We start from the raw sequence: 16,045 nt of genomic DNA, 5'->3' as shown, positions 1-16,045 counted from the left end.
GTGAATAGTTATCATGAATAAATAAACACAGCTACAAAATTTAGATTAAGAAATTGCACAAATTAATTAAACATTAGTAAAATGCTGTATTGACAGTGACTTGAGAGAAGTTAATGTTCACATTTCTGCTGCTGCTTAAGCCAATGTTTAGCTTTAGCACTAAACATCTTTAATTCTGTTTGGGATTTGATATCTGGTGGTAAAGAATTCCATAGGTGTGTACCCAGCACTGAAAGGGATGATTGACCGAATGTTGTCCTGCATCTTCGAATTTTACAGTTTTGCTTGCTCATGCTCCTTGTCGTTGTCCCACAGTTGTCTGACTTAGTAAAAATCTGTGACATTGCTTGTGGGGCCAGTCCACTGACACACTTAAAAACAACTTTCAAAAAAGAGAATTTTATAAAATTAGAAAAAGATAACAAATTATAGGCTACTTCTCAATGATTTTACAATGGTGCCACTTTTGTGGCTTCTGATCTAAAATTTTTAAAGCTTGTTTGTGGAGTGAGAATAAAGGTCTAGTTGCTGTGTCAGTGGCCTGGCCCCAGGCAGTGATGCAGTAGGACAAATGTGAAAGGACCATAGCATGCAGGTATAAATGAGCTGCCCTGAAAGAGAGACAGGACCTGATGAGTCTGAAACAATTCAGACTAGTTTTTACAGTTTTAGACAGCTTCTTTATATGTGCTTCAAACTTAAGTTGAGGATCTAGAGTTACACCTAAATATTTAAACTCATTTACCATTTCAATTTCTTTATTATCAATAGTGATGTGAAATTTCTCTAAGGCTTTCTTTCTTATTGAGAAGCACATTGATACAGTTTTTTTGTGATTAAGTGTTAAGTGATTAGCCTACCCTACTATTCAAACAAAGTAAATTTGTGGCAGCTGGCTATGTCAGTTTGAAATACAAGAGTCTTTTTCCTTTTCTCTTGGTCTAAAAAGGGCAGTTTAGTGCGGTAACTCTCACACATTGTCGACAACTCTCTTTTGTGGCTACTTTTTCTATTTAATTCTGAATTTTTTGTAAAGGTAGGCTAAAGGTTTTGAATATTTCTCAACAGAAGAAGCAGACAGAATGCAATTGTGCCCGTATTTTAGGGTTTGTTTAAAAAATAACAATGTGTAGCCTACGCCTAATGCAACTGGGATATGTTTATCAACCTAAAGCCAGGAATACACTCTTTTAATCGATATGAAGGTGGTTAATAAAAAGTAAGTGCAATGTGTAGGCCCGGCCTAGCCATTCTTTCTACCACTGTTTCCTTGACAACAGCGCCTCCTGCCGTCAGTGAGATGGAATCGAACCGGCCCACACTGTACAGTACAACATCAGTTTGAAGATGGCGGAGGGTGAATTGAACGTGGACAGCCTCATCTCTCGGCTCCTGGAAGGTGAACAACTTTATCACAGTCTGTAGCGTTTAGCAGAGTTAGCGCTTCGTTGTTTGTTGAGTCTGGCGTCGGATTTATTTTTTAACCGCCGGCGGTTCCCTAGGAAACTGTTAGCTCGCGAGGCTAACGTCAGTCAATCGTAACGGTGGTGTATCCCCGGCTAGCTCTGGTTAACGTTGCTGTTAGCTGCTGGCCGTGTTTATAAACACTGTCAACGGTAAACGCCTACATTGCTCAGTTTTCCCCTGTAATAGCTACGTTACTCCTAGGAAATCATTTTATCGTAAGTTTAGCATGTAATTTAACTTTCTGCTGTGTGGTTTCCCCCGCCGCTGTATTCTGTCTCATTTATTTTCCATATTATCTCCGGTTGGTAATGTGCCGAGGAGGGGCTGGGATGTTTGTCCTGTGCGAAGTAACGTTAACATTAATATAAAATAGAGCTAGGATCACTGGTTACACTATTAACGTTTGCATCGATCACACAGTTAAATGCAAGTCAATGTATTTTTTTTTCTAAAGGCATCAACACTGGTTTCGAGCAGTAGCTACTCATGTCTGTGACACGGTTACATTCTTGCTCCATCCTTGGTGCTGTTGAGAGTTGTTCAGTTTCTGATGATGACCTGGTTAATGTCATATTACTGTGAAAAGGGATTTTGTTTGACAGATAAATCAGCTGTAAAAATAAAAAATAAAAAGACCTACATTTAAGAATAAAACTCAAATTCAAACCTAATCCTTTAATCTAATTCTGAATGTATTAAACATTACATTACACCCTGGACAAATGTGACTTGTAAGATATGCTATGAGGTAATTTTACCCTGGGTTGCTCACTCCTCACAGGGTTTGTAGGTGTGTTTCAGTGGGCAGGTTGCTGCTATTCAGTGCACTCGTGCACACAGGGCCCATGATGCACACACATTCACTGTCAATCTGTTAGCACAGGTGAGTAACAAGGCACAAATGTAGGACACTGCGAAATTAGAAGAAGGAGCACAGTGTGTCTCTCTGACCTGTTCTCAAAAAGGTTCATAGCTACAGGTAAAACTAATCATCCTGCACTGCTGTGTTCACAGTCACGTTATTGCGTGTGTACTTTGTTTTTTGTTGGGGTGTGTGGAGCAGGTTTTTGAATTTGGCAGATAGGGATGAGCAAAAATCCTTTTGTGTTGGCTGTCCACCTGCTATAAAGAAGGCGTCCCCCTTGTGAGATCTCCTTTGAGTCAGACCAGACCACTAAGGCAAATTCAACTGTCCTTGGTTGGCACACTTTCCAGCAGTAACTGTGACTCTGTTAGGGATTTAACACTTTGCCAGCACTCAAATGCTAAAATATGGTATTGAAATTCATTGCTGGAAACATTACAAATTTCAAGAGTTAACATAGCAACATGATATCGTGGCAAAAATAATCGAAAAATAAATAACAGCCTACTGTTTCTTCACATCCTGCAGTCTGCTTCTTGCCCATTTTCCTCTTTTAACTGTGAAACAAAATCATAGCTGCAGCGTTACACAGTAGATTGTCGGCCATTTGAAGGTTTGCGGTAATTGCTTTTTGACAGCTAGTGACTGCAACTTGTGGCCAGCCATTTTTCTCATCTAGAAAGCTTGTCGGTCCTCCACACACTGCGATTCCCTCTGCACTCAGCTCTGCCTGTGGTGACCTGTTGATTGTGTTACTCATATTTCTGATACAAGTTGGACTTGGCATTGGCATCAAGTGGTCAGCTTTGTTGTGATCTTATCGGTGTGAGGCGGTGATAGTCCCTTTTCTTTTATCACGCTAATAAAACAAGTGACCGCACATGACTAATTGATTTAATTCTTATCATACCATAGGCTTCTTATATAATTGTTAGGCTTTGTAGTTTGTAGTGTGAACTTATTAAAGACATACAGTAGAATCAAGCTATGGGTTGTTGCTGTTGTATGGTGAAATGTAATCTAATGAGAAGATCAGTATACAAATGCCAAAGCACATCATGCACCCTAGTTTTCTATGTTGGTTGTCCTATAAAAATTATTGTGGTTAAAGTATTTCTTTGGTTTTGATATTTATTGATTTAATGAGTCTGGATACAAAGGGAAGAAAATCATGCACATCAAGTTGTGTTGGTGCTTGCTTGGTCTAAAAACTTGATTCTCAAAGGTTGAATCTAACCAGGAGGATGCAGCAGAGCTAAAATAATTATCATAACTAACTGACCAGTGTCACAACAGAAAATTAATCAGCAATAAATGATACTAATTGATCTCTTTCAGTTTGAAAGCAAAAATACCAGGCAATCCTTAGCTCCATTTTTTTTGAGTGTGAGACTGCCTGTCTTATCAATGTTTTTTAAAGTCTTGGACTGTTGATTGGATGAAATGAGGTATCCAAGATGTTAACTGTAGCCTTGAATCAGGCATTTTTCAGCATTTTCTGATATTTTACAGACTAAATTATCCATCAGAAAAAAGAAAGGTTTATTGATGCCAGGTTTATTGATTAAAATAATCATCATTAGCTCAAAAATGCACTCCACAGCTTAACTCCGATAAAAAACAGAAATTTGTGGTATATTTCAGTACTGTATCTTACTCTTACTAGTATTGTGATCATTTAACAAAACAGTTATTTTATTGGCTTTTCCAATAAAGTCCTGTCTGTTTTCCATGTGCATAACATAGTTAAAGATGTAACAAAACCTGTTTTGTTGTGAAACATGGTCATAGGTGTTTGTTTTCTGATGCTCAGCACAGATGAACTATGTCAAGAGACTAATAATTCAGCAGTGCAAAATTTCTGAACAGGAACATCTGAAAGGCTTTTAGCCCCCATTCTGCATCCAAACATCACATAATAGCTTACTGTATGTTTAGCTGTGGGAGAAAGTGCAGTCTTGAGGAAAAGCCAAGTGAGTGTGCTTATTCAGTGGAATTAAAACTTATGAAACACTGTGTTGCTTTCCCTGGACACGTGTGCAAACACACAATTGGACACATGCACACGCTAACTCACAAACAGTGACTTGGTTTATGACGGTGACAAATCCTTGTCATTGCTTCATTTTAGCCTTTGCCCCTCAATGTTCTTAAGGACGTAATCTCTTTTAAAAGTGCCAGGCTGCAGAAGTGTGAACAGTGAAAGGTTCAGTGTTAAAGCCAAGCAGGCTAAGCATCCGGGCTTAAATCGCTCTGCTCTGATGAGGCCTGGCCGTTGACTGAAGAGCCCTACTTCTGCAATTTCATGCTTCACAGTTCACACCATGCGCAGCACATGGGTGTGAAGCAGTGCAGCCACAGTAGATGGGTGATAAAGAAAATTGATGGCGTAAAGCAACAGTTAATTAAGGCTGGTGGAGACTGAGAATAGTTTCTGGCTCACAGATTCACCGAGGATCCATATCGCTCTGGTTCACCGTCTTCTCTTAGACATGGTTGGATTACATGACTAATGAAACAACGGCAGTGAGTTTGTAACGTGTGTGTACACGTGTGCACAAATATGCATTTGGGAATTCCTCATCGATATGCCAGCAAATCCATTTGAAACTGCTCCCTGCTTGTCATCCTTCAAGGAAACAAGAAGACAAGGAGGAAAGGGGTTTAGAAAAAAAAAAAACTTAACTAAGACACATTTGTTTCACCCAGCTCATCTATCCTTCAGTGGGCGTCAAGCTTTAAGGCAATACCAAAATGGTTAGTCATTACATAAGTCTGCAGTGAAAGATCTCTTCATCACTTTTGTTTGTATCGTTAAAGGTTCGACTTCATGCTGATGTGACGTCAAACGAGGAATCAAGTTAAAAAAGCTGTAAATGTAGTCCAATTACCATTTACCTAGTGTGTATAATTAAAACAACAGGGACCAATTGATTCATATAATAAGATAATTTTTCAGCCTGTTGCTCATTAATTTGCACGTCGGCTTCTGTTTACCATTAGTTTGTTTTTGTGTTGCTATGATACCTCCTGATATTAGTGCACTCTCATGATACTGTCTTTAAGATTCGTTGCTCCATCCAGACTGTCAGTACATACATCAAATATTTCTGACAAAGGTGTTTTAAACTAAAAGAGGCTTTAACTTGAAGCACATACTCTGGCCTCCAGGTAATACGCTGAGGAAGCAGTTTTTATACATATTCTCACTTTTCATATCTCTTACTATTTCAACTGCTGACTGTGACCAACGTTTGCAATTCTCACTCCTCCTTTCATCGGTATAAGATAAATCTGCACCCAGAGCTGTGGCAGAACCCCAGAAAGTAGGCTTAAGCTAACAGTGCAACTATACAGCCAATAAACCCACACTACTGCTGAAGATGCAAGCTGCTCTCATAGCCTAAGCAGTGGGTTTTTTTTTTAAATATGGCTCAGACTTAGCACCTATAAGCTACAGAGCCATTATGCCCACAGCTCATCAGATTTTAAGATTGCTTTGTGTCCCTGCCACAACAGTTTTTCCCCCTTGGGTGAGGAGTTATTCTATTATGACCTCATACTGATGTTGTGATGTTGTTAGAGGTTTCTGGAGATTCTGCATTAACACTTAATGATGATAAAAAATCGATAGCACTGACATTGCCTTGTCTCCCCTCTCTAGTACGAGGATGTCGTCCAGGGAAGATAGTGCAGATGACCGAGGCAGAGGTGCGGGGCCTCTGCATCAAATCCAGGGAGATCTTCCTCAGTCAGCCCATCCTGCTGGAGCTTGAGGCTCCTCTGAAGATCTGTGGTGAGTGTTATATATTTCTACTCTTGTTTGAGGGCAATTTCTCCCATCCTCAAAATTGATTTTTTTCTCGTTTACTTGCTCATTCATCTTGCTTTCACTTTCTTGTTACCCTCTGTGCTGGGTAACATACTTTGCTAGTGTGGCATTTCCTTTAAAGCACTGATACATTCAACAAGCACAGGGGGAAATAAATTCAAAGCCTAATGGGTAATAATGAAAACAAAAAAACAGTTGCAGTGTGAAAAACAGTGATTTCCACAACACTAGCTGCCTGCCAAAAACCTGATTCCTGAAAATTTGTGCAGTGCCACTGTGCAGTTCCCCTGCTCCTTGAATTGACATGCCGCACTTTAAGTAATTAATCATATGAAAAGTAATGACAGCCCGTGGTGGTGATAAAAAATGGCCATGCCCATAAACTGTCCACCAAACACACAAACGTGTTTGCTTTTTATAAGCATAACAAAATGTCAGCAATTTTCTACTTTTGCTTTGTCTGTGGTCCAGAAATTGATTTTTACAAGTCATGCACACAGCTTGAATATTGGCCTATAAACCTTGACAAATATCAAAACAGCTACATAATCTTAATTTTTGAAGAGTGGCTCAAACAGAAAGCTTGGTTCTGACTCTGAAGGGTCGGGTGCACCAGTGGCAAACTCCCACTCTGCAGAGCACAGCCTGGTTTGCTCAGCCCAGAGCAGCAATCTATTTCTTTGACGCAGAGTTTACTTATGTAACCAGACAGGATAACAGTGCCTCAGCCTGGGCCATATATTAAGCCACTGTTATTCTCTTGACTGGCCTGTGTATATTACAGAAGAATACATGTAAGGAAAATATCTGGAGACTGTGTCCCACTGTCTTACACATCACATAACATAGACAAACCCAAGTAGAGCAAAGACCCTCGCATTTTGCAAGTGAGCTCCTTCTCAGCAGTTGAAATAGCCACCACTATCACTATCTCTAGCTGGCTGCTGCTCATCTCTGCACACTCCCACATGCTTTATCTCTTCCGCCAGTGTAGAGCGGCAACCGCAAACAACTCTGAACACCCTAATATATGTGCCAGTCCTTGAAAATACAGCACGCAAGCACGGGCACATAGTTCAGTTGTGGCTCTCTCCTCACGCCAGTTTCTTCCCACACACATTTACTTTGTCTGATTGTTGTCACGTAGCCCTCATTGTATCACCCTCTAATGGCTGTATTTGTAGTTTAGGGGATAAACATGGTAATAGAAAGCAGTAATTTGATTTTGTTGCAAATTGAATTTTGAGTGTGAGTGATGTTATCCATGTGTCTGACACTACAGTGGTCACAAACAGGTTTTAAAGGCCTGTCTGTGGTGCCTTTATCCCACATGGAACTGACCCTGACACATAACTCTGAAATATGCATGAGTATGAGGTGGTGTAATTTGTCACTGTGTAACATTTCTTTGTCTCTTTTTTTGACTTTCTTTGTTCTGTTGCTGCCGCTTCTAACCCCAGGCTGATTACTCGCCTTTAACCCACAGCTGTGTGTGAGCACCAGCACTGACAATAAAGACCTAACATGTCTTTAATTATTTACTAAGGTCACATGGATCAAGTTCTGCACTTACTCTCTCCTGTGTTGACCTTATAGCCACTGGCACAAATTTGTCAGGATCTTTGTGTCTTTATTTATTTAAACAACATATTACAAATTTGGATTTCCCAGCACACGTTTTTTTTCCGTGTGCAACGATGTGAATAATGCTAATCAAACTGTCAGTGCAAGGACGTTTTAGATTGTAATTTGGCTGCTAAAATAATCTGGACAGATGAAGATGATTAACTGTGCCCTGTAATCACAATCCTCTGCAAAATGACCGGCCAGTTGCATGTTAACCATAATAGGACCTTACTGATTTAGAACAAATGTAATCGATTGGTTGGCCTGTGGAATTAGCCGAAGAAAGACCACAAGGATAGCTGCTCTGTTTTTACTGTTTGTGCGTATCTTTGCATTCTGTGGTAACATTTATCATTTTTACTGTCAGCGGTGTTATTTCGGAGTTAAATTGGATGCCTTTAATTATTGTCTGACTGAAAAGCAGCACAAAGTGTTCGCAGGCAAGAGGAAGCGATGAAAACATTGTAGAATGCACTGTGATGTTTTCACATGCGGGATTTTACGGGAGAGGGTTACAAAGTTCTCTCATGTTGTTGCACGTGAGCAGAAGATACCTGCTTCATCTGATGAACCTCCAACACTGTATGCATCACTTTTATCACTTCATCACTTTTAGAGATCTTTTATCAGCAGCAGTAACAGGTGGATTTATCAAACAGATTTAAACTTTTTATTTTAATGTTTTCCTAAATTCATAGATTTTCTGGATCAAACTAAGCTGTTAGAGAAGCTGAGACTAGATTATTTTCATGCACTGACCATAGTTGGTGCTACAATCGCAGAATTTGACAGTCAGCAACACCGTTTGACCATCCATCCATTCATTCATTAGATATACCGCTTAGCTATTCAGGGTTGCAGGGGGGCTGGAGCCAATCCCAGCTGACAGAGGGCGAGGCTGGGGTACAGCCTGAACTGGTTGCCAGTCTATCAAAGGGCTGACATATAGACAAAAAACCTCAAATGCTTAAATTCCCAACTATGGGCACTTTGGACCCAGAGCTCTCCTGTTGTGAGATGATGGTGCTTATCAGTGCCCACTGTGTTGCCCCCTGGTTAACCAGACAACTAGATCTTATTCTAAGAAAAGGGAGATATATCTTTTCATATGTTTGGTGACAATGAGAAAGTAGATGCACAATGAGTCCAGAGAAATCTCTGACAAACATCCACTGCTGCTCACACTGATGGACGGGGCCACATGTTGTTCCGGTTCTTTCGGGTTTGATGTGTGTGATACGTATCCATGAGTTTAAACTCTTGAAATAAAATGCTGCATATATTATGTTTTCATATTGTACATACTACAGAGTTTCTTTTTGTGTGTCAGTCCATCTAGAACATCACAGACGGACTACGTTACAGTTATGGACTGTCAGCACTTTGTTGTCTTTTTGTGTTTGTTGTTTTCACTTTGAAAAGTGCTCTGAGCTGTGTTATCCAGTGTTCTTCACACTGTCACTGTTGTATTTTAATGTGGGCGCCAGCTGATTATCCGACTACACAAGGTCATGGCACAGCAAGCTTGTTTACAGCCGAGCATTAGGACACTGGTACTTAAGTATCAGTGTCCTAATGCTAATATAATGGCCATTACATTGTGAGGGCATAGGCATTGTTCTGTTTTATTGTTTATCTAATCGCTACTCATTTAATTTACCTATTAGCCCTTTCTTTCACTTCACAATAGCAATGCAGCATGAATCTAAATATCTGATAAATCTTGCCATTAAAATCAATATATATACCACTTATAGGTGGTATAAGATACACTATTATTTTTTTGTTTTTCAAGAGGATAAAATAATTTACGCATACGAAGACAAAACAAAAAATAAATAAATAAAAATGTAAAAAAAAATCTAGGGCTGTGTCATGACCTTGGCTTTTATATCATGCTGTCTTCTGAGACGCATCGGGCTCATTTATAACACTGACCTCAAGTTTGGAGCTCCTTTTTGTTTTTTTTTCCTTTCCGCCTCTTGTTCTGCTTTTTAAACCCTAAATCTCTGTGCTGCTATTCTCGGACTGTTTTGACACTGCAGAGGCAGCGCTGAGTAAATAATTCACTGTCATCCTACAATTCCTTGTGTGAGAGAGGGCAGGCAGGGGGGCTACCCAATAGTGCGCCAGCCTTGGTGAGGCTAACAAATTCATGCACACGGCAATAACTTAGACTGCACCAGTTCATGCAACAACTCTTAGTGTGAAGTCAATGATAGCTGGTCTTGAACAAAGCTCTGGTCTGCTTATCAGAGCCAGACATTCGAATCCTGGCTGCCAAAGTAAGAGTGAGTGAGAAGGAGAAATAACAGCACAATTGATACTCCGAAAATGGCAGCAAAGCTCAGCAATGGTTTGGTATGCCGCAAATAAAAAAGTATTATTTTATAATCCAGTTTATCCAGGTTTTACAACACGACTCAGCTCAAGTTTTAGCTCCGCTCGTACAAAGTTCACTGTCGCTGCAAAGATTACAGTCTATGTTGCCATGTCTCTGTGTTTACCAAATTATCCAAATGTGGCTTTGTTCTTACATTTCCTCTTCTGAGCAAACTGCAGTGTAAATGAGGCTAATTGTTTGTTGCTTCATGTTCATTTCTGTTTTGGTGCAGACAGACACAAGACAAAAATTGTTGTTCTCTGCATGATGTCCTGAGTATTTACTCAGTCCTCTGTATTTAACCAATTTCCTCACTGCCAAGACTCAAATCTCTTGAATGAAGTCGGTGTTTTCGTGTTTTTTATGTGGTGTTTGTAGACCTAGGCAGTTCACAAATGTGTTGTTGCCACATGGGATCCCCACCCACCCTTTCACTCTCCTATTAGTAGGTAAACCTGGATTATGTTGTCGGAGTACTGCATTAATACTTTAAAGCTTGTTTCATTGAGGTATTGATGTTCTATTATTAATATGAGAGACTGTGAAGGTTTTACCATTACCAGTACTTCCATCATCATTCAAGATGGAAAGCTGGAGCTGCGTGACCAGGGGTATGAAAAAAAAAAAGATTGATAGTCAAACACTAAGCACAAGATAAGCACTTAGTCAAGCACTAAGTCAAAACTAGACTTCAAACATTCAAAACTATTCATTTAATCATTCATTTGCACATGAACAGTGTGCTTTTACATGCCATTCTTGAACACAGACAAAAAAAATAAAAAACCAAAGCCTTGTTTGGTGCCAGTTGTGGTTTGTGTTTTGGTGCCTAGATCACTGACAGGCACCATGAAACACAAAAGCCCTGCCAGACATGCTCATGACCCCAGCATAAAGTTGCAATTTTTGCTGGTTATTTTAATCCCAAGGCCAGACAGCTGCGTAGCTTAACAAGGGCTATTTCATTTTAATTTATATTTGGTGCCATCTTGTAAGGAGGAATTGCCATAAAAAGAGTGTGGCACATGAATTAGCTGGCCGCTTTTGGTCACAATAAAACCCGTTATTATTGTCCGAGCCGTTCTGGTGAGGCTCGCTGCAGTCATCTGGTTCTGGAGCACTTAGCCCAAATTAGAGCAGCTCTTAAGTTGGTGCAAGAGGATATAAAAGGAAGCAGGTCTTGGCTAGGTGATGAAGTGAGTCTCCCCTGCAGAGATCCCGTGCTTTGGTGAGAGCACCTCTAGCTCATCACTACCTGACTGATGTCAAAAAAGAGAGGAGAGGGTGACCCTGAATCCTGGGAGAGAAGTTCAAATTAAAGTTAGTTTCTGTGGATGTGTGGTTGTGCATCCTTTATTTCTGCGATTAGCCTGGATTGAAGTGTTCTTCTTTTCCTTGCTTGCTCATTTCCCTTGGGCCATGGCATTGATCTGGCGGCAGCAGCGATGGCTCATTTTGTGTGTGTGCGTCCATTCGCTTTGCCGCTGCAGTCCCAGCAAGGCGTAGTCACAGCCATACATCTCTCCGCAGACCTACATGTCTGTGTGTTCTTAAAATCCAAAATGCTAAAAGATTAAAGTGTTTGTGTGTTTGCTTACATCACAGTGAATATAACAGTTTAATTTAATGTGGAATACATTATTCTACAACTTCTAATGATCTCTTTTTCATTTTATTTCTGTCCTTAGTGTAAACTGTAAAATAAACACCTCGTCTTCCCCCTGACTGTTCTCACATCTTCTCCTCAGGTGACATCCACGGGCAGTACACAGACCTGCTGAGGCTGTTTGAGTATGGTGGTTTCCCTCCAGAGGCAAACTACCTATTCCTGGGGGACTACGTGGACAGAGGGAAGCAGTCCCTGGAAACCATCTGTCTCCTGCTGGCCTACAAGATCAAATATCCAGAGAACTTTTTCCTGCTCAGGGGCAACCATGAGTGTGCCTCTATCAACCGCATCTATGGCTTCTACGATGAGTGTGGGTGGAAGTGAACTCATCCTTCACACAAACATCCTCGATCCTATATGTAATCATTCTGTTAGAACAACGTATCTTTGTGTGCGCCAACAGGTAAGCGCAGGTTCAACATCAAGTTGTGGAAGACATTCACCGACTGCTTCAACTGCCTCCCCATCGCTGCTATTATTGATGAGAAAATCTTCTGCTGCCATGGAGGTAAGAGATCCAGTGGTGGCATTCAATTCATTCGTCTTCTCCTAAATCCAAGCAGTGGCTCTTTGATAGCGGAAAAAAAATGTATGTTGATTATACTATCAAAAATAACCTCTCAAATTTCTGTCTCAGGTCTATCGCCTGATCTACAGTCAATGGAGCAGATTCGCAGGATCATGAGGCCAACAGATGTGCCCGATACAGGTATTGTGTGCGCGCGAGTGTATGCTCATCCCCGAAATTGAACATGTTCACTTGCTCTGTAGTTACATCTTGGAATTTAAGTTTACCTTAATGAAAACACCCAGCATGTCTCTTCCTGAACTGTTACATCAGTCTATCTTCATTCTTACATCAGCAAAATCAGCTGGATCTGTCTATACTCTCTTTCCAGCTCCTTCATGGATTATGTGCCCCTTTTTCCTCTCATATCTCCTCTTCCCCCCATGTGTGTCTCTCAGGCCTGCTGTGCGACCTGTTGTGGTCAGACCCAGATAAGGATGTACAAGGCTGGGGAGAGAACGACCGTGGGGTCTCCTTCACCTTCGGGGCTGATGTGGTCAGCAAGTTCCTCAACCGCCATGACCTGGACCTCATCTGCAGAGCTCACCAGGTAATTACAATGGGAATTAAGGAAGAGAGCCAGGATATGGAGTAAAAGTACACAGCAAGCAAATGGAGTTTGAACGGATTTTTTTTTTCTTGGGGGCCTTGAAATCAGCTGACCATGCACTTTAGTAAGAGCTCATTTCTGTGAGATTGTGTCTCTTTGGAACAAGTAATTACTGTGACTGATACAAAGACGGACCCCAGAGCTCAACCACATATTAATAGACCGAGAGCAACAGTGTAGCCCACAATTTCCTGCTCCTATTTTATCTATTTTTCTCTCTGTATCATTTAGTCTAATTTTGTTTAGCACTCATCTTTTTCAGCTTTTTAAAAATGGGAATAAAGGAAAGCTATGGTTCTCACTTTTAACACAATACATCAGGTGGATTAACCCTGATAAACGACCAAATATGGAAACCAAACCAAAGACCAAACATAATTGATTATCAGAAGTGGAATTTATAACTTTTCCTGTAATTGATTAAACGACTCATCTAGCATTAAACACTGGCCGCAGCTATTCTGGCTCTTCATTGGGCGTTTTATATTGATTCAAGTGTAGGTGGGTTTGAACACTCAACCTTGATAGCATAGTTGGATTCTGAAACTAGCCGAAGATCTGTTTCTTAGCATTGATCGCCGTAGGCGTTGGACTAACGCCATGCATCTTCTAACAGGTTGTGGAGGATGGATACGAGTTCTTTGCCAAACGCCAACTGGTCACACTTTTCTCCGCTCCAAACTACTGCGGGGAGTTTGACAATGCAGGCGGCATGATGAGCGTCGATGAATCCCTCATGTGCTCCTTCCAGGTAGCGTGAAAAAACATTTACAGTTATGTTAACTGCCTTCTGATATTGCACAAAATCGCAGAAACACTCATGCATGCCGTGTATCTTTCTTCTGTTTGTGTCCTGAAGATCCTAAAGCCCTCAGAGAAGAAGGCAAAGTACCAGTACGGTGGGGTAAATTCTGGTCGGCCTGTCACCCCACCCCGCACCACCCAAGCCCCCAAGAAGAGGTGAACATACAGCCTTGGCTCTCCCCCCCTCCTCTGTACCCTGTCCGTCCTTGGTCTGCCACCACGGCAACCCCTGTAACTCCCCTGTATAGCCAAGATACAGGGCTTATCTAATTGCCCAAATCTTTCTCCTCTTTCTTCCCCACTCACCCACCTCCCCCCAACTCCACTGACAGCTCTTTTCTTAATGTGTATGTGTACATAAATTTGCTGTGACCAATCTGTTTTATTTTTTTGCCTGTTTGTTGGTATTTTTGATATTATTAACAAATAATCTTTTTTGGTGGTTTTACTTCCAATTCCATTTGAGGTTTTCTGAGGTTCTGTGTCGTGTAAGGAAATGCCTTCTCTTTGTAGAGGGGCAACATGACCGAGTTCGAGGAATTCTTTTTCAGTTTAAGAAAAACAAAATGGAGATTGAAAAATAGTTTTGCCTTGACCTCTCGAAAAGTAGAGAGAATCCTTCCAGTGTATTTCAGTGATGCAGTGCTAAATCTGCAGACACAAACAGCATCTCTTGTATTCCAGCTTAACCGTTCAGACTCATGAGAGCTTGTGCAGTGCACTTTGCGGTTGCTGTGCACAAGCATATTTTGTATAACTAACCAGTGAAAAAGTGCACCTCCCTATGTGTAGCAAAGAATGTGAAGAGGTCGGCTTGAATGAAACTTAGAGGTCAAATCAGATGCTGCTGGCAGTGGACATGCTCTAACCAAACATAACGCCTTGTGGTTATCAATTCCTCCACTCTGTTATGTCTCCCTGTGCCTCAAACCCACACCCACACCCACACAAAAGCATCCCGCCTCTCACACCGAGCTGATATCGATGCTCCCCAGGGTCTATTTATCATTTGTGCTCATCAAGAAAATTTCTCTCATATAGATTTACAGTGAAGAATCCCAGCCACCCTCCTCTCCCATCACCCAAAAATGTCAGGCACAGAATAGGAAACCTGGTGGAGTTGGGAGTGGGTGGCAGGACAAGCCGGTTTTGTTGTGTGATAGTGATGCCACCTGGTGTGCAAATACAGTATTACAGTGCAAAGTAGCACACATCTGATGTTGTATTTCTGCGATTTCAAACTTAGACAGCTCAAGACGGGCTTTGCATTACAATTCCAGTGCAAGATGTTGGCAGTACTTCCATTGTCTATTTGGCTGACCAGCAATTAGCCTGGTTCGCACTTCAGCTTCAGTCTACTGTAAATGAGATGCAGTTGACTTTTTGTGGAAAACAGTTGCCTCTGTCTTTTCTTTTTCTTTCTTTTTGCTCTTTGTGGTATTCTTCTTTCTGTTGTATTTCTATGTTCTCTTTTCACATTGTTTACTTTTTATTCACTTAATTTATTTCCTAATAATAATAATAAGAAGAAAACAATGAGGTGTTACCAAAAGCTGTTTTGCAATTTGTACAAGTTTGTTTGAAAGTCTATAAATTCAATAAAATGGATGGAAACTAAAGTGGTCTTCTTTGTTTTTTTCCCCCTCACATCAGTGTTTGCCTTTAAACTGTCAGGAAACTCCAAATACTGAAAAGTTTCTCAATGTACAGTGACATTGCAAATTCATATATAGCCATTACATCATACCCAGGAAGACAGTGGATGGATGATAACCCAGTTCCAAATCTTCTTCACAGAATAAGCAGTATATGGTATCTGGTTCATACCAGGCTTGTCTAAACATCTCTGTGAGGCAGTGCCTTGTCTCATCTGACATATAACCACTGCTTCAGCTTCATCACAGCAGTGTTGCCTCTTCCACAGTAATGTAAGTCTGCCCTGAAGAAGTAAAACAAAATTCAACCATTATGTTAACTTGTGGTAGTATTTGATCTTGTCATCTTTATATTTGTAATGTCTGCAGTCTGCTTCACTCATCTTCAAAAAGTTACACAGTTCATGTATTTTCAGCTTTTGATGTTACCACATTGATTCAGTCACAGCTTCAGTCAGAAATTTCTTCTTTTCTTTTCTTGGACATAATTGAGATAGTACAAATACTAATATTTGAAGACATCTGTTGCACCTTGTACTTTGGCCTTGGTGTCTCGCACTCTCTGT

The 16,045-nt window shown here is 40.7% G+C and overlaps 1 protein-coding gene across 1 annotated transcript; it reads left to right on the top strand.

The window, feature by feature from the left end:
• The first annotated feature begins 1,338 nt into the window (after nucleotides 1–1,338).
• On the top strand, nucleotides 1,339–15,443 carry LOC146963633 (serine/threonine-protein phosphatase PP1-beta catalytic subunit-like). Its single transcript, XM_085768301.1, has 8 exons — nucleotides 1,339–1,399; nucleotides 5,997–6,128; nucleotides 11,922–12,152; nucleotides 12,246–12,350; nucleotides 12,480–12,551; nucleotides 12,809–12,960; nucleotides 13,637–13,771; nucleotides 13,880–15,443. Exons 1-8 carry the CDS (start codon nucleotides 1,348–1,350, stop codon nucleotides 13,982–13,984), a joined length of 984 nt encoding a protein of 327 aa, XP_085624427.1. The 5' UTR covers nucleotides 1,339–1,347; the 3' UTR covers nucleotides 13,985–15,443.
• Nucleotides 15,444–16,045: the final 602 nt, after the last annotated feature.

This window comes from Trachurus japonicus, chromosome 22 (genome assembly GCF_045865225.1).
Source record: "Trachurus japonicus isolate A0001 chromosome 22, Traja_1.0".
NCBI classification, from domain to species: Eukaryota; Metazoa; Chordata; class Actinopteri; order Carangiformes; family Carangidae; genus Trachurus; species Trachurus japonicus.
Note: the sequence above shows the minus strand (reverse complement) of the source record. Positions and strands in the feature narration are given on the sequence as shown.

What these genes read in the sequence shown, in the direction of transcription:
- LOC146963633 (XM_085768301.1), top strand. Translation starts at nt 1,348, where the DNA reads ATGGCGGAGGGTGAATTGAACGTGGACAGCCTCATCTCTCGGCTCCTG. An exon ending in CTATGGCTTCTACGATGAGT is followed by an intron (nt 12,153 to 12,245) that starts GTGGGTGGAAGT and finishes GTGCGCCAACAG; the next exon opens with GTAAGCGCAGGTTCAACATC. An exon ending in AACAGATGTGCCCGATACAG is followed by an intron (nt 12,552 to 12,808) that starts GTATTGTGTGCG and finishes TGTGTCTCTCAG; the next exon opens with GCCTGCTGTGCGACCTGTTG.